The 25,293-nt window shown below is 46.5% G+C and overlaps 1 protein-coding gene across 1 annotated transcript in view; it reads right to left on the bottom strand.

The window, feature by feature from the left end:
- Positions 1-25,293, bottom strand: part of CDS2 (CDP-diacylglycerol synthase 2) — a 40,457-nt gene that overhangs the window by 14,108 nt on the left and 1,056 nt on the right. Inside the window, exons 2-4 of the mRNA XM_056860531.1 lie at positions 3,007-3,140; positions 1,912-2,008; positions 39-136 (exon numbers count right to left, since the gene is read on the bottom strand). Of these exons, the coding sequence (XP_056716509.1) occupies positions 39-136; positions 1,912-2,008; positions 3,007-3,140 (329 nt within the window). The remainder of the gene's footprint in view (positions 1-38; positions 137-1,911; positions 2,009-3,006; positions 3,141-25,293) is intronic.

Below are 25,293 nucleotides of genomic sequence, written 5' to 3'. Positions count from 1 at the left end.
GAAGCCATCAGAACAGAATAAAATGCAGCTCCACTTACCAGCTGAGCGTTCTGAACCAAGGCAGCTCATATGAGTGATAGACGTTGTAGCCAATTGTGATGATCTCTTGGAAGCACTTGATCTGTACACACATCACCTGCAAGAAACGCAAATCGGAGGTGTAAACGCATAAACACATGAAGCTGCCTTCTACTGACTCAGACACTTGGTCCATCAGTCAGTATTGTCTACTCAGACCAGCAGCAGCTCTCCAGGGTCTCAGGCGGAGGTCTTTCACATCACCTATTTGCCTGGTCCCTTTAGCTGGAGATGCCGGGGATTGAACCTGGGACCTTCTGCATGCCAAGCAGATGCTCTACCACTGAACCACAGCCCAACTTCTAGCTTAGCAGGGCTAGTTGCTAAAATAAACTTTAAAATAAAGTGTTCCATGGCTGAAGTTTGGCAAGTAAGCTAGAAATGTTTTAAATAAAATTAGCCAAAAATGTACCAAAGAGGCCATAATTTTTAGATGTAATTTTTGCCTACTCTATAACAGACCAATTCCACCACACAGGAAATGAAGAACATGCAATAGCACGGTCTCCCCTTATTTTCTGATGCAGGGAATCAATAGAAAACTTTAAGTTAGTCTTTAAGGTGCTACTGGACTCTTGCCCTTTTCTACTAGAAGACAACTTCATTTTCACACAATGATGAATCTTTCTGCCGAATGATTCCCTCATGTGGCAAAATCTGGTATTTACTACATCTTGGAGACCAGCCAGAAAAGCAGAGCCCACACATCATGCAATCATCACGAAATCTCATTACATGGGAGACAAAGAAAAAAGAGTCATCCTTCAGAATTACAGGGAAAGCTGGTGTGGAGAGCAAATGGGGGAATCCACCTCCAAGAACAAGAGGAGTTCTAGTTGCCACTGGGCGACACTAGTCACCACGAGGTAAAAAAGCATTGCAGTCCATGTCCAGGGAATTTATTATTATAACTATTATTAACTTGATTTATAGCCTGTCTTTCTCACTGAGACTCAAGGCAGATTACAAAATATGAAAAGCAAGCCCATCAGGCAGCAAAGACCTCCAATAAACAATGCAGTGGAACAAGGATTATGAAAGTCAGGAAAATGCAAACAGAAACTGCCTGAGACGTGACACATTACAATGAAAAAGGAGCTACACAGGTGGAGGAAGGGAGTTTCGCCAACGTGCATTTCTGTTCTTATGAGGCTGGAGGGCCATCTCCCCCTTTGGGACAGTGCCTTCTCCAGAAGGAGGCAGGGCCATCTTCCCTGAACATGCATGGGCAGGAGCCTCCCATCTCCAGCTGCACTCCACAAAGGAGCCCCACATGGCAACTTCGGCAGGTTGGCCTATGTGATCTTTAACATGATAGAAGTTGGAGAGGCAGAGAGGTCTCTTGGTGAAACACCACCCATCTGCCTTACATGGCGCCCACGAGCGTAACAAAGGCATTCTCTGGTATCTACTGAATGCAGGACTTTACATGATGTCAAAATTTCCCTTTCTCCTTTAGAAGGAGAGAGAAGAGATTTCGCCTCATCCCCAAAAGTGGGGTATGAACTGTTGAGAGCTGCACCCCAGGACACCAGCACTCTTGGAAGCTCTTCCCTCCCAAATCAAATGCTATTGCCACAAGAGGATCTCCTGCTAATGTAGAAGATTGGCCCCCAAAGGCTGCTGGTGTAGCTGCCTCCCCACCAACAGGCTTAGCAGTGGAATCTGATCTGGGCAGTGAGGCTTAGCAGTGGAATCTTATCTAGCACCTGGCAAGCTTCCTGTCTTGCACCAGAAAATGGTGGTGATTTCCTGAGGGTGAAGATTGGTCTCCCCAAGGAGAAAAGGAAAACATTACAGAGAAAGAGAGAGAGAGGGTGTACACAAACTTACAATCACCATCAACACCATCGGCCCCAAGTAGATTATGATGAAGAAAAAGACTATCATTGCCAAAGTCAGGATGCCTCTCACCCACCAATTCTTCCATCTGCAGGGGAAAGAAGAGAGAGTGAAAAGATGGACAAGCAATTACACAGACTGCAAATTTTCATCATCACTGAAAGTAGCAAAATGGGAGAGAGACCACAAAATGGGAGGCAGACCGTGTACCCACTAAGTACAATTAACCAGGGGGAAAACATGCTTTTTTATTTTCAAACCTCAGTATTGCCAGGGAAAGGATCTTGGGCTGCAGAAATAAGGAAGATGTCTGCCTAAGATCTCTGAGCCCTGGCTTATGGAAATGAATGAGGTGCACGGCAGTGCATCACAGAGGAGTGGTACTGCAAAATCTGTGCTCCTGTTTGCTTCAGCGAGCATTGGGCAATACATGAATCATGAATCATGCCACACACTCATTAATGAGAAGAGGGAGGATTTGCTGCCTCAAGCAGCCAAAATGTCTTGGGTGCTGGGGATGGATTAGCTTCTGAGTAACATTTATTTGGGGATGGGGCACCCTCTAAGCACAAAGAGGCGAGACATGCTGCCCAAACTGAGGCCAAACCTGTACACGACACCTTGCTAAATAAAATTGTCAACCATCAGCATTCCACTGCCCTTTTGGCTCTCTACAGAACTGAACTACAATGAAAGCTAGATGGCCCTCTGACAGCAATGCTGATTCTGTGAACTCAGGCAGATCACGGAGGGCAGGAAGGGCTGCGTCAGTGTTTGGCCCTCGTGGCCCTTTCTTACATGGCCAGGGCAATGCTGATTGCCACTTTGGGGTTAGGAAGCAATTTTCCTCCAGGCCAGATTGGCCAGGGATTCTGGAGGATTTTTGTTGGGCATGGAGTAGGTGGTCACTGGGCTGTGTGTGGGGGAAGCAGTTGTGAATTTTTTGCACTGTGCAGAGGGTTGGACAAGATGACCCTGGCGGTTCCTTCCAACTCTATGATTACATGAAGTGCACCTTTACGGTTCATGGAAAGACAAGCAACTTCATACAAAAAGCCCAAGAAACTGATTTTTTTTTGGCGCTACCTTGATGACAGGTTAGACAGTGCCCTATTAAGAACTTCCGGAGTATCATCAACTGGAGCCGCTGGGGCGACTTCTGACTTGCACTCACTGTCGGATGCCGTTTCTCCATCCAGCTTATTTTCCAACTCTGATTCCTGCACAGTAAGAGACAAGGCTTTACTGAAACCGGGCAACAGATTCAACATTTACTTTTAAAAAATTCACATAGAAACCACAATGAGGTCTGTTAGATCAGGGCTACAGATAAACTATTTTTTTTTTTACTTTTAAAAATATCAAATTCTAAACCAGTACCACACACACACACACACACACACACAATGTGATCTTATTTTTAGATTTCTAGCCCGTTTTTTACCTGAGTCCACTAAATCCTCCAAAGAAACAGACTCAATGTCAGTGAGGGCATGCAATCGGACCCTGGATAGCGGGGTGACTTTTGTTTCACCTCTCCTTCCCGTGGGAAAGAGAAAGGAAGGAAGAGGCAACAGCCAAAAGCTCGAGAGATCTCCATTTCAAAGTGATTTCCTGATTGTAATCCTGCTCTGATCTTAAGGTGTGAATTCTCTCTCTTGGTGTCGGGGAACCTCTGATGTTTTGCATTTCAAAGCTTTTACTTGTAAACATTCTAGCTTGTGTACTCTATAAGAATGCCCTCCAAATGATTTTGCGCCATTGTAACGTTGTGTTTCATGGATTACTGTACCCTTCCTTTCAAATAAATTCTACTTTAACTCTCTGCTAACGTCTGGAGTGAAGCTGATGATTCCTGAGAGGCAACGGAGTCTTAGAATCTGACAGTACGTTACAATCTCAACCTTTTTTGTTTTCGGGTTAGAAACAGTATTAGGATGTCGGTACCACCCTCGGTGCCGCTCAACGCGGGAGAGGAGCTTCGGCAGACTCCCGCTGATATTGAGGTTGGCCAAGGAGAAGCGACCCCGGAGCAGCAGCGCCCACCCGGGCCTACCGATGTCCCTGGGAGGCTGACGTGGACCCCCCGACTCTCGGGGGCCGGGCAGCGACAGAGAGCAGCGTCAGAACCAGGAGGCGACTTCTACCGGGGACCGCTGGCCGCTTGGTATGGAGAAGGGGAAGGGTGGAAGGACCCCACGCTCGCTCACACCCCTACCCTCACTGCAGAAGCGGCCACTCTGATACGCGGACAGAATCAGATGCTCGTTCTGCAGAATCGGGACCTGCAGACTCAGCTAGACACCTTGCAGCGGGACCTGGCAGCTGTTCTAGGGGCAGTGAGGGGGCTTGGACAGCCAGTGCAACCACCCCAAACGGATTCGCGGCCGACTACAGGGCCGCTCGTTGTTGGGGAGACTCCCATGCCCAGACGCCCTACGGCCAGAGACCTGAAGGTATCTTTCAACGGATCCAGCTCACAGTTGCCTCACTTCTTACTCCAAATCTCCGGCTTCATGAAGGACCAGGGGGAGACCTTTGCCTCGGAAGAAGCTCGAGTCAGGTATGTGATCAGCCTGCTGGAGAAAGAGGCCGTGGAATGGGCAGTGACAGCGGCAGAAACTATGCCTAGGGTTTTGGCCTCCCTGGATGAGTTCTTGTCCGCTCTGCGACGCCGGTTCGAAGACCCCCACCGGGGGGAAAAGGCAAAGATTGCCATGCGTCGTTTGAAGCAGGGAACCCGCTCAGTGAGTGAGTATGCACAGGACTTTTTATCTTTGTCATGCAAGATACGGGAGTGGAGCGAGGCCACCAAGGTCCAGCATTTCCGCGAAGGGTTGCGGTGGGAAGTGCTGGATGGCTGTTTGACTTTGGGAGATCCAGAGTCGGTAGAGGGGTGGGTAAGTTTGGTGGCCCTGGTGGAGAATCGCAAGCTTACCCTCCAGTTCTCCAAGGATCGTCCTTCGAAGACGATCCCTATCCCGCCCGCAAGAGGGGACAACGCAGCAGGCTCCCGGCGAGAGGGAAGACATCGAGGAGTCTACAGTCTCGACAGGGCACGTCGGTTCAGGGAGGGAGCTTGTCTTCAGTGTGGGAAGATGGGCCATTTTGCAGCAAAATGTACCAACACGCCGTCAGAAGGGACGAGCAACAGGGCGACACAAGAGCGGGAGGCGACACCACCTCGGAATCTGGAGCACAGGAGAGCGGAGGGGACGAACGGTCGCCGTGGGGCGGCGGCCCTGCAAGCTGAAACCTCATCGGATTTCCACAACCATTGTACCCGAGATAGTTTCCGAAGCCCCTCACCGGCAAAAAACGAGGACGGCCTTCTGTGAGGGAACCGGCACAGAGGGCACCCTCGGAAGAAACCAAACCGGCTCCATGTAGGGTGAGTGATCAGGGAGAGACATTGTTGATACCTGTGGTGTTACGAAACCCCCAAGGGGGGGAACCGGTGGCCGTTGTGGCTATCGTGGACTCCGGGTGCTCCCGGACCCTAATTGATCAGGCGGTGGTAGAACGCCTGAAAATTGGGACTCGAGAACTGGACCAGCCTTTACATTTCCACCAAATGGATGGGAGTGACCTGCGGGGAGGGCCGGTTCATTTGCACACTCGCAAGATGTGGCTGGGGGTGGGAAACCACTGGGAACAGATCCACTTCACGGTAGTTCCTAAGATTTCCTACCCGGTGGTTCTCGGCATCAATTGGTTGGCGGGGCATAACCCGAGCATTGACTGGGAACAAAGGCGGGTGGTGTTTGGAGCTTCCCAGTGCGAAAAACACAGCCGGGATGACTTACCCGGAGGGGGAAGCGCAGCTGCCTTGGAGGAACCCACGTTGCCCCCAGAATATAGTGATTTCGCAGATGTATTTGAGGGGACGGACTGTGACTTATTGCCTCCTCATCGCACTACGGATTGTGCCATCGAACTGATTAAGGACGTTAAACCGTCCAAGGCCCGAGTTTATTCCATGAGTCCCCAAGAGAAAGCAGTGCTGCGAGAATTTCTGGACAAGAACTTGAAGCGGGGTTTCATACGGCCGTCCAAGGCTGCATTTTCTTCTCCCTGCTTCTTTGTGAAGAAGAAAGGTACATCTGATCTCAGACTGTGTGTAGACTATAGGGGGCTTAACGCGATTACTGAAACTAATGCCTACCCCCTTCCCTTAATCCCGGACCTCCTGAGCGCGTTACAGGAGGGTTGTGTTTTCTCGAAAATTGACCTGGCGGAAGCCTACTACAGGGTCCGGATCAAGGAGGGGGATGAAGCTAAGACAGCCTTTTCTTGTTGTTATGGTTTGTTCGAATTTTTAGTCATGCCATTCGGTCTGTCGGGGGGGCCCTCGTGCTTCATGCAATTAATTAATGAGATTCAACACGATCTCCTATTTCAAGGTGTAATAGTCTTTCTCGACGATTTACTGATTTACTCCAAGGATCCCGCAGAGCACAGAGAATTGGTGCGGGAGGTGTTGCGTCGTCTAAGAGACAATCATTTGTATGCTAAGTTATCAAAATGTGCATTCAACCAGGACAAATTGTCATTTTTGGGTTATGTGATATCTCCCCAAGGGTTGAGCATGGATCCGGAGAAAGTGCAGGCAGTGTTAGAATGGGAACCTCCCAGAACTCGCAAACAGGTTCAGCAGTTTTTGGGGTTTGCGAACTTTTATAGAAGTTTTATTCAGGATTTCGCTCAAATAGCTTTGCCTATTACTGATTTGCTTAAAACCAAGGGGAAGGGGCAAGAGGCCACCTTTGCACAATACCAGGTACCTTGGACCGCCAGGTGTCAGGCGGCTTTTGAAACTCTTAAGGAGCGCTTTACCTCTGAACCCATTCTGGCGCACCCAGATTGCTCCAGGCCATTCACCTTACAGATAGATGCCTCGGACAAGGCGATGGGAGGCACACTCCTTCAGAGGGATGATCAAGGGAGACTTAGACCCTGCGCATATTTTTCTAAGAAGTTCTCTGGCCCTGAACTCAACTGGCCGATTGGGGAAAAGGAGGCCATGGCAATTAAACATGCCCTCACGGTTTGGCGACAGTTCCTGGAGGGAGCGGCCGAGCCCTTTGTGGTCTGTACAGATCACCGTAACCTCGAATCGATTTTGGGTCAGCGGAAGCTGTCCGCCAAACAAGTGCGTTGGTCAACCTTTTTCTCTAAGTTTCATTTTACCATCAAACACATGCCTGGGAAAGAAAACTGCTTAGCAGACGGACTGTCTCGCATGCCGCAATATGAGTGTCAGGTTGAGCGGCCGGTGGGTTCTCTTTTCACACGGGAACACCTGGGTTTGACTCCAGAGGGGAATAGTGCAGGAGTTCTGACCAGAGCACAAAGCCGCGCGGCGGCACAAGACTCGAGTTCGAGTCCTCCTCGAGAAGTGGTCGCTCCCACCTCCTCATCCCCAGCAGTCCCCGGGGAACCTTCGACCACAACCGCTGGGGAGGGGGGGGGAAATTTCCCAAATAGAGCGAAGGGACCAGGCTGAAGGGCCAGTACCCACCTCCTTGCCGGGGTCGGATGCTGCCATTCCCCGCCTCTGGGCAGTTCCTGAAAGCCTCCCGGAGGTAGTCAAGACAAGGTGGGGGGAGGCTCTTCAGCGAGAGCGGGAAGCAGAATCTATCCCATCCCAGGTGAAGGACAAAAACGGTCTCTGTAAGAACAAACATTACGTGCCCAGGGAACTGAGGCGAGAAGTATTGGAACTGAGCCACAGTTCAACTATAGGGGGACATTTTGAGTTTGTTAAATCCTTGCACCTAATAAGAAGACAGTTTTGGTGGCCTGGGATGCGCCAAGACATCGAGGTATTTATCAAATCCTGCCCTGTGTGCGCAACTAGTAAACGTTTGATGGGAAAACCCCCGGGATTACTAAAGCCCCTAGAAACTCCCGAGGCACCCTGGCAAGTGATTGGGATGGACTTTATAACAGACCTCCCGTCCAGTCAGGGGAAGACTGTCCTGTGGGTAATCACGGATCTTTTCTCTAAGCAAGTTCATCTCGTGCCGTGCGAAGGGATGCCATCTGCACACAAATTGGCTCATTTATTCATACATTCCATATTTAAACTACACGGATTTCCGAAGAAGATAATTTCGGACAGAGCCTCGGTGTTTGTGTCTAAGTTCTGGAAAGCGTTCTTAGGAATTGTAGGTGTGCAGTTGGGTGTGTCATCTGCCTATCACCCCCAGACGGATGGGCAGACCGAAAGGGTCAATGCGGTGATAGAATGTTATTTGCGTTGTTTTGTTAATTATCACCAAGACAATTGGGTTGATCTGCTGCCACTGGCAGAGTATGCCTACAATAACTCGGTACACTCTGCAACCGGGATGAGCCCATTCAAAGCAGTTTATGGGATGGATTTTGGACCATTAGGGGCTGTACCTACCCCACCAGAAGGCGATCCCCCCGAGGTGTCTAAATGGGCTCACACAGTGAGGAACACTTGGCCCTGGCTTGTAAAAAACCTGGAACAGGCTAAAGACAGGTACAAAGTACAAGCAGACAAACACAGAGCACCTCAGTGGGAATTGAGGGTCGGAGGGAAGGTGTATCTTTCCACTAAGAACCTCAGGTCTTTACGCCCGTGTAAAAAATTGGGTCAACGATTTGTGGGTCCGTTTCCTATCTCCCGAGTTATCAATGAGGTTACGGTGGAGTTGGAACTACCCAAATCCTTACAAGGGGTACACCCAGTGTTTCACGTGAGTCTGCTAAAACCCTTTCTACAAGCACCAGAATGGCACCCCGAACCCGAAGCGGCAACTCCCATCATGGTGCAGGGCGAACAGCACTTTGAAATCTCCAGGGTGCTCGATTCTCGGAGGCGCAGGGGCCGACTGGAATATCTTGTGCGTTGGAAACATTTAAATTCCAGTCACGATGAGTGGGTGTCCGCTGTTCACGTAAAGGCTCCAACCCTTGTAGCGGCTTTCCATCGCCATTACCCTGACAAACCAGGAGATCTGGGGGGGGGGGCCTTTGGGGAGGCGGAGTGTCAGTGAGGGCATGCAATCGGACCCTGGATAGCGGGGTGACTTTTGTTTCACCTCTCCTTCCCGTGGGAAAGAGAAAGGAAGGAAGAGGCAACAGCCAAAAGCTCGAGAGATCTCCATTTCAAAGTGATTTCCTGATTGTAATCCTGCTCTGATCTTAAGGTGTGAATTCTCTCTCTTGGTGTCGGGGAACCTCTGATGTTTTGCATTTCAAAGCTTTTACTTGTAAACATTCTAGCTTGTGTACTCTATAAGAATGCCCTCCAAATGATTTTGCGCCATTGTAACGTTGTGTTTCATGGATTACTGTACCCTTCCTTTCAAATAAATTCTACTTTAACTCTCTGCTAACGTCTGGAGTGAAGTTGATGATTCCTGAGAGGCAACGGAGTCTTAGAATCTGACACTCAAGGAAAAACTGTGAGGGTAGGAAGGGAGGAAAGGGTAAATGGGTTGAAGAGCAGAAGTATAAACACTGAACCAGAAAAACCCACAAATAGGTACAATATATGTCTCTTTGGCACAATTTATTCTACAAGCAAGAAATGGGTGTTCAAAGGTTTTGGATTTTTGGAAACGAGGAAAGGAAGCGTGTGAAGACACGATACGGGGAAGAGAGACAGAGAGATAGCTGTAAGCTCAACAGCTTGGGAACTAGAGTTGCCAGGCCACTGGTAGGGGATGGAGGGTAGGGTTGCAGATCCAGGTTGGGAAACTCCTGAAGATTAGGGGATGGAGCCTGGGGAGGTCAGGGACCTCAGTAGGGTACAGTGTCATACAGTCCACCATCTAAAGCATCCCTTTTCTCCTGCGGAACTGATCTCTGTAGTCTGGAGATGAAGTGTAATTCCAGGGGATCCCCAGGCAGCAAGAAACTGCAGCCATGTGGTTGCGAATGCTGTAGCTTTGATTTCCTGCACTGGACAGGACTAGATAGCCTTTAAGCCTCATTCCAATCCTAGGATTCTAAAACCACAACCAAAAGATTGGGAAGTTACGCATGTACTATGCTGTAAGTAAAACAGAAGAAATCAACAGCTGCTTCTTTTTCTTCAGGCTTTTCCTTTTCTAGGACTTAAATGCACTCGTATTGTGACGCTCTGCCAAGGAGATTATTTGTACCACCAATGGAAAATTAAATTAACCTACAGATGACACTAGTATACATTTACTTTTTGCTTAATAGGAGTCACAGCATTCCTTGGAATGAGCCAAAAAGTGATGCTCCAGTTAATATACTGGTGGAAGTAAGAGAAGAGAGACATAAAAGCCTCCAATAAAAGCCTAAGGGGGGAAAAGGACTATTTTCCATTTGATGGCAGCAAATGTTATCAATATCAGGGAATACCAGATTTGGGACACTGCCATACAAAAGACCTTATTGAAGAACAGTACCCTCCTTCTATCTGAGATGGTCGTCCTCTTCCACCGAGCGCGCTTTGGGAGGGATGCACACGGAGCAGTGAGGGAGGTAGGGGACACCCACCTAGCCAGCCAGATCACCCTCACATCCTAGAAGACCTTATCTCTGTTGGCTTCCCTCCTTATTTCAGACGGTAGAGGCACAAAGAGAAGTGTTTTCTCCTGAACATTAAGGGGTAGACAAGCACAATGGAATAGGATGGGCCTTTAAATATCCTGACCTCAGATCACTAATGGCTTTATAGGCAAACAGAATCCCCCTGAGTCCAGACGTAAACAGGTAGCCACTGGTGAAGTAAGTTAATTATGGCCAGTGCCAGATAGCAATCGCACGGCTACATTTTGCACCCACTTCCGTGGCAGCCTTCACCTGGGAGGGGGCTTTCTGAGGAAACTTTATTTGGCGTGGTCAGTGTAGGCTTTTATAAAGAGGGCAATTGCTTCTCTCCACTAGAGCTTATATGAGTCCCTAAGTAGGATTGTTAGGTACCCATCTTCCATCACTCAATTTTATAGCCTTTTCATTACAACTTTGTTGTATTTTAATTGGATGGGTTATGTAAACTGCTCTGGAGAGCCGGCTGGCTGAAAAATGGGATTGAAACAGGATTAACTGCATAAATAAAATATCCCTCCCCACCTCCTATTACCAAACTTCAGCGAAATTTGTCAGCACAACACAGCTGGCAGGATCTTGGCCCGGGGTGTTCCAGGTTCAGCTCACAGACAAAGCTTGCCAGCTGGCCCTGGCCGGGTCACCATCTCTCAGCCAACACTACTTGAGTGTTCTTGAGAGGACTCAATATCTACCCTCAATCTGAGATCAGAGGAAAGGGGGGGGGTACAAAGAAAACAGCAGGAGATAAAAATGGTGGTGGAAAGTGCCATCAAGTCACAGCTGACTTATGGCAAACCTGTAGAGTTTTCAAGGCAAGAGATGTTCAGAGGTGGTTGGCCATTGCCTGCTTCCACGTCATGACCCTGGTATTCCCTGGAGGCCTCCCATGCAAGAGCCAACCCTTCGTTACTTCTGAGATCTGACAAAATCAGGCTAGCCCAAACGATCCAGATCAGGATAAAAATACACACCGTTATATTCTAATGTTAAGAAGCCTTTGTACGCCGCCATGCCTGCATCAGGGCTAACCTGCCCCAAGTTCATGCAGGTGGCTCTATGAACATGAGTGGCCGGGTAAAAGGAGGCAAGGTAAGTGAAGGCCACAGGCCCCATTTAGATGAAAGGGGGAAAGTTTCTCCAGCATTGATTTCTGGAAGAGAGTTATCAACTATACACTGTTCTTAATATAGAATGGGGGGGAGGAGAGAAGAGAGGAAGCAGGACGACGCATTAATTGGCACCATCTTTACATCTCCAGTGCAAATCACAAGCGACGCCCTTCCAACCAGCGGCTTCTGAAAGCCAAATGAGCTGCTTTACTGATGTGCTGAACTGTAGTCCACCCGGGAGGTTTCTATGGCAACCCCCTCTTGCTCGCTCTGCCTCTCTTGCAAGTACACATTGTGATCCGCTTCCCTTGTTACTGACAATCTGCGTACAAAATTGTGGTAACCCACATATGCGAAGTGTTATAACCTGACGGTCTGCATATGCTAGACACATACAGCCAGTGATCATTCTAAGAATTTAAACAAGACAAGTGCTTAAAAGCAGAATTATAATTAAAAATAATAATCAGTGTTTTCACAAGCTATCTCTGAAGACATTAAAATAGATCCTCACTATCTGTGGATTCGCGACTCACAGTTTCACTTATTTGTAGTCTGCAAATTTGATCACATCACATGTTCTCCAGCCTGTTTTCACTCCCGCTGCACTAGCATCATCATAATTATATCTTTAAATTTTGTAGGAAACGTGTGGGTTCTTTTTAACTATTGGAAAGCAGCAGAGCCCTGCCTCTTAGTATTTGTCGATTTCACCATTCACAGTGATCCTGGGAATGGATGTTTTAAGTGTTCCCCTACAAGTGCACTGGATGAAGACAATAAACATGTTTCCAAATGAGTACACCATACCACACACTAATGAGCATGACAACCTCAAATTCTTCTTTGGCTTGGACAGCCTATTTGTCCTAATAACGAACTTGCAAGCCTTCTCCGTCTTCCTTTACTTTTTGTCCATGCCAAGTACCCTGAGGACTACATTTCCAAAGGTCCCCTGGGTACACCTAGAAACTGCCAAACAACCCCAAGTTGAAGGGTGAAGGAAGGCAGGCCAGCTGACCAGGAATAGTAACATAACATATCCAGAAATTGTGCAGTCATGGGGGGGGGGGGGGAGAGATATGTTTTTCTTGGAAAGGGCAAAGAGAAATGGAAATTTAGAGGGAACGGGAACTACTGTAATTAAATATATGAGGGCCCGGAGAAAAAAAGTTGCCACTCAGGGACTTTTTCAATTTTTCTGATGAAAAAATTAGCGGAACACTGAAAAGAAACTCCTATGAAATATTTTCTCTTTAAGAATGAGTAAAATGGTAGGCAAGGCAAGGCTTTTCACAATCAAAATGTGTATATAGCATGAAGAAGTCTCAGGAGTTTTTCAACTTTTCCAAAGGAAAAATTGGGTAATTCGGGGTAGCACTGGAGAAAACCCATGAAAGATTGTCTCTTTTTTTGAGGGGGGGGGGGGGACTTGTCCTGAGAAGCATTTCACTCATTCCAAATGTACAGCATGATAAAATGTGAGGACAGGCGCTGCAAAAAAACTATTATAGTGTAGACACAAACAATACTTACGATCTGTTAAGTTTAAATGTAAATAATTTTACAATATCCAAACACGCTGCCAGTCTTACCTATAATGACTACGAGGGAGTTTCTGTCCCAATAATAAACTGTCTTTTGTTTACTGCAGAATTTTACCTTGTGTTTTGCCCACATTTTTCAGATTCTGGCTCAGATTTTGGAAAACCCAGGCAAAATGTACAGGGAGAGTGAGGCAACCTCTGATGGGCAGAAAAGGCATGCATATTCAAAAGGAAGCCCCGAAGCAGTCGGTGGGAGTGATCGCAGGGAAATGTCCCCGCATAAAAGGCCTCAGCGCATAAAACGGAAGTAATTCTGCCCAACATACATCACAGTTTGCTGCTGTCCAGCTTTCATGCTACTGAACTCTTCCCTCGGTTTCCACCTGTAAACATTTATTTCAGGCAAGCAGTTTTTATGCGCTTCTTGGAAATGCAGAACAGAGATGGACATGAGATGCTCCATTTTACTAACAGCAGTCCAGAGACTGGTAGCACATTCACACATCCTGAATAATGCACTTTCAATGCACTTTAATGATGGTTTGCAAGTGGATTTTGCCATTTCACACAGTAAAATCCAGCTGCAAAGTGCATTGAAAGTGGATTGAAACTGCATTATTCGGTATGTGTGAAAGCGCCCCTGGGAGCATATTTTACATTACAAATGGCTTCTCAGAGGTGAGCAAGTTCTCTAATAGGACTGACGTCATGTAGCAGGAAGGGCTTCTGTGATCTGGAACATGCAGGCTCAAGAACAGTGGAAATATTACATACAAAATCCAGAGAGATGCAACATTAAATGGGTGGAATATTTTTGCTTTTCCTTACAGTGGAAATGGGCAAACGTAAAAAAGAAAAGAAAAACCTCACAATTTGATTAAAACTAGATGCAGCCACCAGCGGTCAGATAAAATTGCTTGGAAGTGGCGTGGGCTGTGTTTCAGCTATTCCTGACTGACCGCTACTGTGTTAATCTCAGAGAACAGATAACCACAAAGTAAGTTAAAATGAGCCCAATAAGAGCTAATTATGTTAGAGGAAAGATGCTGGAGTACAAGCATCTGAACTGGTAAAAATATGGTACTTTCCCCATACGGTATGGTATAAAGAACAGATAACGCAAAAAGCGACTCAGCAACACAATTTAGGTCAACAAGGTGAGTAACAAAAATCCATCCTTTCTCTCATGAAGGTGCAGACTTGATAATCGTACAGTATTTCTGCATTCATATCCAATACCACGCATGGCCCAAGCAGAAGGAGAGTACAGCTTCCAGCTGCAAAAATGCAACACAGGTCACATTTTTGTGAGGTGGAAACCCTGAGCCTGGGGTGTTCCAACTCAGACTGCAGGTGAGATTCACACAACTATATTCTCTTCTATAGAGAAGATTCCCTGCCCATAGTTAGGGAGAGGGTTAGACAAGAGCTTTTCTTTTTGACACATCATTTTTCCAATAGAGAGAACTAAAGTGGTGCAGTTGTTAAGCGTGTTGGACTAGTACCTGGAAGACCCAGGTTCAAATCCTCACTTGCTGGGTGACCTTGGGCCAGAATCACACACTCAGCCTACCCTACCTCCCAAGGTTGTCGTGAGAATAAAATGGAGGAGAGGAGAACGATGTAAGTCACTTTGGGGCCCAGTTAAGGAAAAAGATGGGGTATAAATTAATTAAACAAATTTCTATTTTTGTGGCCTGGAGGAGCATTCGGTCACGTGTGTCCCACCTGCTTTCTGAAATGATCCAGCAGAGTTAAAGGTTAACAACCTAAGCAAGAATGAAGATGCAGCTGTGTCCCAGAACACAGGGAGGGCTTTGGAAGCCTCTTCCACAATGAGATGCATCACGCCTGCACAGGCAGGGCCTGCCTCCAGACCTGCTCCACTTCTGCCAGTCTGTCGACAATGCTCAATTGCTGTGGAAACAACAAAGCAAGCCACAACCCACTGCTGGATATAAAAAGATGGCTAAAGGCAGAGAACAATCATGGGGTGAAAAGACAAGACAGTGGGGGATCACATTATACCCTCTAGACCAGTGGTTCTCAATCTGGGGCCACATGCCCCCCAGGGGGCCCCAGGATATTCCAAGGGGGCCACAGGTGAAAATTGCTGTGTGCATTTTGTGTGGCTGTTTATGCTTCTTTGTTCCTTGCCTATTTACAAACAAAACATTTAAATAGCTACCTTTCTACTGGTAGAACAGGGGGGCCACAGGAAGGAAACAAGGTCGGAAGGGGGCCACGGTTGGAAAAAGGTTGAGAACCACTGCTCTAGACTACAACACCTGTGCCAAAACAGAGTAGTTTTCAAGGTGCCACAGGAATCTTTGTTTTGCTGCAATTACAGCTACAGAGCCATCCCTCCACAGTTTGTTATACTGCAACTGCCTGTAGCATGGCAGGAGCTGGGCTACAATTCATAGCCATTAGGATGCCTGTCTTGTTTATCAGCACTCTCTCCTGGCACCTCCAGAAAAGCAGCTGCTGACGACTTTTTTCTAAGCGTTAAAGAATAAACTAGAAACAAACAAAAAAGAGACTGCTACCACGCCTACTCTGCAACCATTTCCTCCAGCAATTTCACAATTTCACTAAAATCAGACTGCATATAAACCCTCGAGCAAAACTCCAGACAGCAGAATGAACCCATTTCCTTTTATAGTATTCTTTTCTCTGCTGTACCTTGAGAAACCCCTGACCTGGATGGCCCAGGCTAGCCTGATCGCGTCAGATCTCAGAAGCTAAGCAGGGTCAGCCCTGGTTAGCATTTGGATGGGAGACCACCAAGGAAGTCCAGGGTTGCTGTGCAGAGGAAGGCACTGGCAAACCACCTCTGGTAGTCTCTTGCCATGAAAACCCCAAAAGGAGTCGCCATAAGTCGGCTGCGACTTGACCGCACTTTACACACACACACACACCTTGAGAAAAGAGTTTGTCCTCATGTCTCATCAGACACTCATAATTTAGCATTAAAACAATCACTGTTTAGAGAGCAAGGGAGAGTTTTTTGCACAATGTATTAGCCAATCAGAACAAGAGCTCATCTCCTACTCTTCTCCATATGCTGGACTTTTGCCCCAAACCTGCTCCTGGAACTGCCTGCAGAACCCTAGTGAGAAGACAGCCTTTGTGCTGGTCACGTGTAGGCTTGCCAGGTCCCTCTTTGCAACCAATGGGAGGTTTTTGGGGGGAGCCTGAGGAGTACAGGGTTTGGGGAGGGACTTCAACACCATAGAGTCCAATTGCCAAAGCAGCCATTTTCTCCAGGGGAAATTATCTCTGTCACCTGGAGATCAGTTGTAATAGCAGGAGATCTCCAGCTAGTACGTGGAGGTTGGCAACCCTAGTCATGTGGGGTACTCCCCAAAGTGTAGGGGAAGAGTAACACTCATCGCTGACAAACATATTAGTGGATTCATGGAACCAAATCTTGTCACACTTATTTATTGTTATTTATTTAAAACATTTCTATGCTGCCTTTCTGCTTTGTTTAATATGAGATGGGGCACTATGGCACAATCATGTGAACATTTTTTCTGTGTTTGTTTTGTAGTGCTGTGTAACAGTTGTCTACCTGCATATACTGGCTTGCCTCCTACCACTCTGCTCAGAAAAGTTTGACGCCTTCTTCCAGCCTGAGGAATCGCCCCCTAATGGAAAGAAGAGCCACTTTCTTTGGAGGAGGTCTCCTTAGGGTTGGAGGAAGACCTCCATTGTTGCTAAGCCAAGTGGTAGGGTTCAACATGAGTCCACAAGTGTCCAGGGGTCTCCAGACCTGTTGAGACCTTAGTCACTTTGGGGAGTCTGAGAACGGGTAGTGGCACAAATTGTCTGCCCTGGCAGCTAAGGCAAATCAAGTAATGTTCTGATTTCAAGCCCAGCATCTTCCTGTGATGGAGGCAGCTGTTTCTGAATGAATACTCCGTGCAGAATATTCCCTTGTTAACAGACAACAACTATGCTATTTTTGAGTAGCCATTTTGTGAAGAGTCTCCATTAGCCTGTTTATACCATAACAGTAAATATAGACCAGACAAGGCCAATAATTATTTTGTCACCGTGGAAAAAATCCTAATCACTAGAATTATAATGGGGGGGGGGGCTTCTAAATTATCCTTTCTGTGGAGGGAGTCATAGCACCCAAATACAGGCTAGGAAGGGAAGTATTTCTTTCCCAAATAATTTGCAGGGATAGTATTGTCTTATTTCCCTATTATTTTCAAGTTATCTCCATTTTTCTTGCTTTTTCTCTGTCATTCTTGCTCTACCATTGTCCCAACCTTCCTGTTTGCCGCCTCCGCTCTATTAGTTTGCAATTTCCCTTTCTGATTCTCTTTCATTACAAGCAGTTTGGAGGTAGGTAATATTCCAGCTGCTTGTGCAGTAGCACAAGAGAATAAGGCATACTTATTTATTCTTTTAGGCAATTTTGATTCTGCAGTGTTAGAACAATATGGGAAATTATTATTCAAGGCGGACTTTCCCCTTTATTACAAAAAGGCATCCTCACTGAGGTTTTGATCATATGCAAACACAAATTCACTTAAACTGAATCAACTGGTTAAAATGCAGATGATGAATCTGCTATAGGTTCTTTCACTGGCTAATATGCTTTAACAATCAGGTTGTTTCTGGACTGCCCTCTAAGAGACAACACCGTTTCTTACCCTGGAAAGAATACAGGCAACTCTCAGATGAAAAATAAATTATCAGAGGGATGTGTATAACAAGCTGAAAGCCAGCCTCTTAGACCTTTGACTGTTGTTACCCAACCTTGGACACGCTGGAAACTCCAGCGCAAACAAGAAACCTTTCAGACACAACACCCAAGTATCACTGTGTCCACTATTTACAATCAAAATTTTTATCAGGCATGGCCATGATCCAAGGATACCCCAGCTGCGGTATCTATCATTTCACACCCAAAAGAAGCAACACTGCCAAGACTGATACTGAATGCAGACAGAGAGACACCATTCACGCATACCAAAACAGGAACCAAACAACATCAGACTTCCTGCTGATCTCAGAAATATGTTTCGCAAGTCTAATATGCATGGGATGAGATCTAATTGTTTCAATACAGTATTAAGCAGATATTTCTGTCTTATTTGACTGGGGAAAGGGAAATCCACAAGAGGGAAAGTGAAATAGCAGTAGGTCCTTTCAGTCAACAATCGCCATCTGGATCTTTTCTGACAGCCTAGGTCAAACGTGGGCAAATCGGGGGGGGGGGGGGAGAACAACATAATCTGGCCTATGAAAGCTATTACTCTGGTCCTCAACCTGCTCAGTTGTTGGCAGCAGTGGCCCACCAGACTGCAGCATCAGCTCATGGGCCAATGGCTCCCCGAAAATTGTTAAGCAGCATCTCAAAGAGCCAACGATCATACCTGGTGCCCACCCATACCTGGTGCCCATCAGCACTGGAAAGAAGACAAGCCTGTGTCCAACTCTCCCCAAAGCTGGCAGAAGCTCAGTTGTGGCCTTCAGATTAGAAGATTTTGCTCCCCCCACCCTCGCCTACTTCCATTAAATTCCCATCACTCGGTAGCGGACAAATTGTAAGTTGGAAAGAGAGACTGGGTGCATGCATAAAGCAGCTTGCTAAGACAGATCCACCAGTTCAGCTGGTGAACAGAAGAATGGTCCTGAGTCTGGAATGGGACAGAAAACAGAGCAAGTTTAGAAAAGGGGCCTCTGTGCACAAAATATGAAAAAAACTACTGTGAAGACAACATTCTGAGCTAGGCGATACAGCTGCCAGTTATGCAAGAGACAGAAAGGCTGATCGTGATGAAGGCAGCCCAGGCAAAAGAGGTCAGGCATCCTGCTCCAGAAGAACGACCCCTATTACAACATGCTTAGACAGAGCAACACGTTTGATGCAAGTGTCAGACACATCCAAGCATTTACGAGGGACAGAGGAGGCAGAGCAGAAAGGGGGATTCCTGCACTGGCGTATATACCATTTCTTGACATGCTTGCCCCACATACTTTTCTTATTTGCAGAAAACCAGCTCCAAACAAGCCTTTCAGGAGAAAACAGCCAGAATCCTCCACCAATCCATTCCACATCTTCAGCCAGAGCTAAATATTTATTTCCCCATGTCTCTCCCCGTTGTTGTTAGGCATTTCCAGCAAAGGGGGGGAAAGCTAGGGTTCAGCACTTTCATTTGTGCCACATCATGGCTGATTTAATTCTGCAAAAAAGCTCATTGTCATTTGAGCCCATATTGCTTTGAGACGACGGACAGCCTGGCTTAATTTTCTCACACAGTCATGATCCGGAGTAGTCAGCACAACACCCTAAAAGGAAAACTGTCCCTTAGAATGCAGAGTTGGAAACTTATGTGACCTGACCCTAAAGGCATGAACAACACAGAGAAATGCAGGCAGCAAAGGAAGAGAAGCGAGCACTGCAAAGACGGGAGAAAAGAGCAGGGAAAACAGTCTGCCAGCGCCCTCTCCGCAGTAGCCAAGATATTAGTAACAATACACATAACTTTTTCACAAGCAAGAAGTTTTACAAAAACTGTGCAAAAATGTGCTTCATCAGCTTGATAAGGGCATATCCAGCATCCTCCTCCCCAACTAAAATAGCACCTCAGCACCTGTCACTGCATTTACTCATACACATCCCTTATTAACCTTGTCTCTCCTTACTATCTACATTTCAACTGCAAGCTCCTTGGTTGTTTTGTGGTTTTGTTTTGCTTACGGCACTCTACTGACACTATCAATACTAATTTAATATTCCGGGCAACAACAGAAGAAAGCTATTTATCTGGAAAGGCCATTAAGCCATTTCTACATGGTGAAGTGCAAGGCTGATTTTCAACTTTTACCTTGTTTGCAGGGGGATGATAACCAGTCTCATGGACATAAAGGAAAGCCAAAACAACAGCAATGAAAAAAATGCTGTCTCCCTAGGGGAATTCTTCTCGCCAGTCAGTTCTGCACAACATCCTGCCAACACACAAAGACGTTTCCTGAGGCCCAGAGAAAGAAGCAGCAAACTCAAGAGAGCTTCAGTGAGGGAGACTCCAAGTAGCAACAACAGGCCATGAAAAGTCACTCCCCTCTCGCTGCAGCATGGAACTCCACCTCTGGAGTGGAAGTGGGGCTCTCTTTGCAGGCCAAAGCTCAGGCAAGCCCAACCGAAACCACGATATGCCAGAAAAGGCTCATAGATCTTGAACAGTCCCCATGTAGACTGCATTAGAATAATAGAATCATAGAGTTGGAAGGGACCACCAGGGTCATCAAGTCCAACCCCCTGCACAATGCAGGAAATTCACAACTACCTCCCCCCTCACACCCCCAGTGACCAGAAGATGGCCAAGATGCCCTCCCTCTCATCATCTGCCGAAGGTCATAGAATCAGCATTGCAGACAGATGGCCATCTAGCCTCTTCTTAAAAACCTCCATGGAAGGAGAGCTTACCACCTCCCAAGGAAGCCTGTTCCACTGAGGAACCACTCTGTTAGAAAATTCTTCCTAATGTCTAGGAAGAGTTCTCACTTGGCAGATATTTATACACAGCCACACATGCGGGAAAAGAGAAAAAGAACAAAAGACAGTAGGGTCAATAAACTGCAATTTTGTCTACACAGTCCTCAAAGGGCTTCACTGGTTCAAAGCCCTTTGGCGTAAAGAGGACTAGCAGCATAACATCCTACATAAAGCTTACCTTAAACCAGCACTGAAGATCTGCTCCATCCCAAAACTTTGGATAGAAGCCTTGTTACATGAGCATTTGCCTTCAGGTTTGAGGCAGGATTCTTATTTCAGTTTTTAAAACTGAGCTAATTTTAGTTGATCTCAAAGCAGATTATAACAGCAGAACTACAGTAAGCCAATTTTAAAACAATACAAGATTGTTAAATCCTGCACAAATAACACAAGACTAGTGCAACGCTACACATGGACAGGCTTACAAAACAGCTTCTCATTGCAAAAAAGCTGATATGCAATTACTGACCTACAAATATCCATGTTCTACTCAAATTCACTTTAGGCATGCTCTACAAGCACGCAAACTGGGTTGCTGAAGAGGATGTTGAGACAGGCCAGATAAATGAATGTGAGAACAAACCATGGAATGTGTTATTTATGCCTTTCTACAAAATACAACAGAAGGCAGCTAACTGAACATAAAAGCAGTAAACACAGGAACAGAGCAAAATTAACAACCAAACAAAACCACCTTAAAATTTCAGTCTCTAAACCAAGCCACTAAGAAAGCAACAACAGAAACATAAGTATTAATACAAGTAATACTTCCAAATGCTCTTTGAATAAAAAGTCTAGAGACAACATTGAGAAGTAAGGAGCAAAGAGACAAGGTGAACCTTTAGGGGAGAGAATTTTCCCCAGGCCATATTCTGCATACCTAACCTGTCTGAATAGCCCAGGCTAGCCAGCTTGGAAGGTAAAGAGGGTTGGCCATGGTTAGTATTTGGATGGGAGACCACCAAAGAACACCTGAGTTGCTATGCAGAGGATGGCAAGCCACCTCTGCTCATCTCTTGCCTTGAAAACTCCATGGTCCTGGATCACCATCAGTTGGTTGCAACTTGACAGCACTTTATTGTTACTATTAACTGTCTATCAGTGCTGCGGAACAGGACCTCAGCAGAAGACCTTCAATACTGTACAGCAGAGGGTTTCAAACTATGCCCCCAGGAACCCTGAGGCTCCTCTGAAGGTTCTCAGAGGTCCCTCAGTGAGAAGGATCATGAATAGCAAACCAGTTTCCCTGAAAGACATCACTGATCTTCCCCTGCAGCATCCTTGTCCAGCAGCCACAGAAGAGTCCTGGGTATGTTTTAAGTCCGGACAAGCTCTGAATTTACATGGGAAAATGAAGAGGCCCAACAGATCTGGGCAGTGCCTTGAAGGAACTGAGTATGCCCAACAAAGTATGCCCCAGAATCATCTGCAATCACCTGCTTGGATTCCACAGAATCAATACAGAGAAGGGGTCCAAGGTACCAAGTCTGAAACCAACTGTTGTACAGGACTGAGAAGCTGCCGTGTCCAGCAACAAAGAGGCTCAAAGCAGATCAGCCATGAGCAAGGTTATTCCTTGCCTTCTGCTTTGTTTATTTAAAGTTATTTTGGGGAAAGCAGAGTTCTATATCGGCCAGATCTTTCTAACAGGAAGCAGGATCTCAGGCTCCAGCGGAATTAACAGAGGTCCCAGTGGAGAAAAAAACTGAGAAATTAAATGCTATTTTTAAAAAAGCCCTTGAGCCTTCTTGGCCAAAAACATACTGCAGATTGCAAAGGCACTGCCAGCTCATGTAGCTGCATCTGTGAGGCTTAAGTCCCCACCAATACTCAGCAGCAATGATTGTTTGCTAGAGGATTCTAACTCCTACCAATACAGCCCTTTAAATTCCAGCCACGGGGGGGGGGGGGGTATCCTAACAGAGAGCCCCTTTCACATTCTCTTTTATTGCCGTTAACAGAATAGTGACCCTGTAACAACCTCCCGTATGTCTGCAAACACTGAGTCATCACTGAAGTCTGCACATGCTGCAAGGAATCAAAGTTAGTTTTAGTACTTCCTTTGCAAAAAGAAAAAAGAGGTCAGTTTTACTTAATTACTAGAGCAAGCACTCTTGCAACAGCTAGGCTATTGAAGAAAACGGACCACGGAACTCAATGAGACTTGCTTCAACATAAACATGCATGGGACTGAACAATAAAGGGAACTGAAATCAAAATTTTCGATTACTGGAGTCTCCCTCTCAGAGCCAAGGTTTGTGAAGTTTGAAACACAAGCACATGAGTTCATATATGTCCTCTGCAGTGACATCAGGCTGACCTGGGAAACTGCATGCCAGAAGGCCCTCTCCCACATCAAACATCTAGGTTGATACCTTAAAATTAAGCGGCAAAGTTTGGGCTGTACCACTCTCAGGGAGAGCTGCAAAAGGGAAAGGTGAAATTCCCCAAACACAGAAAGCTAGAATGGCAAGCAGAATGGTTTGTTCCATCCTTCCCTCTGGTTATCTAAAGGGAAGTAATATTTTCCTACCTACCCTACTCCCAAAGTGGTAACTCAGCGTTCACAGCTAGCCAGTCCAAGATATTTTTCTACTCCAAGTTAGCTGCACGATACAACCCAACAGATGTGCCCCAAGTAGCCTTTTAGTGGTGCCAGAGATGATGGGACACAACCCCCACTCGCCACTCTCAACCACCCGCAGCAGAGGCCCAGACCGCAGCATCAAGAGCTGTGCTCCGGCATCCTTCGGAACAACACAAGAGATCCCAGGCACACCTCCCTCAATGCCCCATAGCTCCTTGAGAGCCCTTGTGGTGTAGTGGTAGGGTGTCAGACGAGGATCTGGGAGAGCCAGGTTCATGTCCCCACTGTGGTATGGAGTTTGTTAGGTGACCTTGGGCCAGTCACTCTGTGGCTGCCTAACCTACCTCACAGGGTAGGGACTAAACACAGAAGGGGAGAGAGATGGACACCACGTTGAGCTCCTTGATGAAAGTGCAAGATAAAAATGTACTAAGTAAATAATAATACCTATTTACCCCTCCCAAAAGCCACCTTAGATAACATGCACACTCGAGCTGGCCCAGAAAAGAGTGGCTGTGAAACTCTTAAGAGGCCACTCTAGCAATGCTGAAAGTCTTCTGGGAAGGGCCCGGGGTTGTTCTGAGCTTCACCTTGAAAAATAAGTATGAGAAGCAGATGGAGCAGCGAAAGAGCCATCCAGTTCACTGAATCAGATGTCAGACAGCACCTTGCGCTGCTGGAGAGCCAGCGTGGTGTAGTGGTTAAGAGTGGTGGTTTGGAGCAGTGGACTCTGATCTGGAGAACCAGGTTTGATTCCCCACTCCTCCACATGAGCGGCGGAGGCTAATCTGGTGAACTGGATTTGTTTCCCCACTCCTACACATGAAAGCCAGCTGGGTGACCTTGGGCAAGTTACAGCTCTGTTAGAGCTCTCTCAGCCTCACCTACCTCACAGGGTGTCTGTTGTGGGGAGGGGAAGATGATTGTAAGCCGGTTTGAGTCTCCCTTAAGTGGTAGAGAATGTCAGCATATTTCTTCTTCATACAATGACAGTGTTTGTTGTAAAAACAAGCAAACCCAAAAGCAAAACACAACCTCACATCAATATTTTAATTCAACTTTTTCCAATTCCAAACCTGTTTGGCAATTTTTGCGTACATCCTGGATGTGCAAATGGTTGCTGAAAGCTGACTTTTCATTTATTAGGCATTGTTTTTAAAGGCATAGCCTTCCCATCCCAGAGGTTCAAGGCAGGGAACGTACACATTCCTCTGCACCTAAACTCTGTTATTAACTACAGGGAACAAGAAGACTAGACAAGCTGTGACTTGGTCGAGGCACCCTAGTAGGCCCACCGCCCTTGAGGGATTGAAAGTCACATATTGCATAAATGGTCTCTGAAAAGATTTTCAGTACAGCAAAATAATAATACTTTGCCCTTTATATAGTACATTAGAATGTACAAAGAGCTTCACAGACATTATCTCACTAATCAGCCCAACAACCCTGTAAAGCAGGCCAATAGTGTTACCTCCACACTACCGATGGGAGCTGAAAATATGGTCAGCTAGTCAAGCACATGGCAAAGGCAAGATTCAAACTGGAGAAGCCTACAGACCTGTGGATAGGGAGAAGGTGGGATTTCCAAACATGGCATTATTGACTGGATAATAGCCATAATTTTTTCCACATACCTCTTGCACTATTCCATTTACACTCACTTGGGTTCAGGCAAACTTCAAACGCACTTATATAGTTGCAATGGGTTCACTGTATGGTTTCAAGGGGCGGAACTATCTGCACCAGTAAGCACTGGCAGCCAAGAGCATAACCATCAGACTGAGGAGAACTGAGTTTCAAGTTGTGCATGCTTACTCAGAAGTAAGTCCCATTGTATTTAACGAAGCCTAGTCTTGCAGAGTGGTAAGCTGCAGTCCTGCAGTCAAAAGCTCTGCTCACGACCTGAGTTCAATCCTGACAGGAGTCGGTTTCAGGTAGCCGGCTCAAGGTTGACTCAGCCTTCCATCCTTCCAAGGTCAGTAAATACAACGGGACTTACTTCTGAGTAAGCATGCCCAACTTGAAACTTGGAAGGGAAGATGACTGGAGAAG

This window comes from Euleptes europaea, chromosome 14 (assembly GCF_029931775.1).
Source record: "Euleptes europaea isolate rEulEur1 chromosome 14, rEulEur1.hap1, whole genome shotgun sequence".
NCBI classification, from domain to species: domain Eukaryota; kingdom Metazoa; phylum Chordata; class Lepidosauria; order Squamata; family Sphaerodactylidae; genus Euleptes; species Euleptes europaea.
The sequence above is the reverse complement of the archived record's forward strand: the minus strand, read 5'-3'. Positions and strand labels throughout refer to the sequence as shown.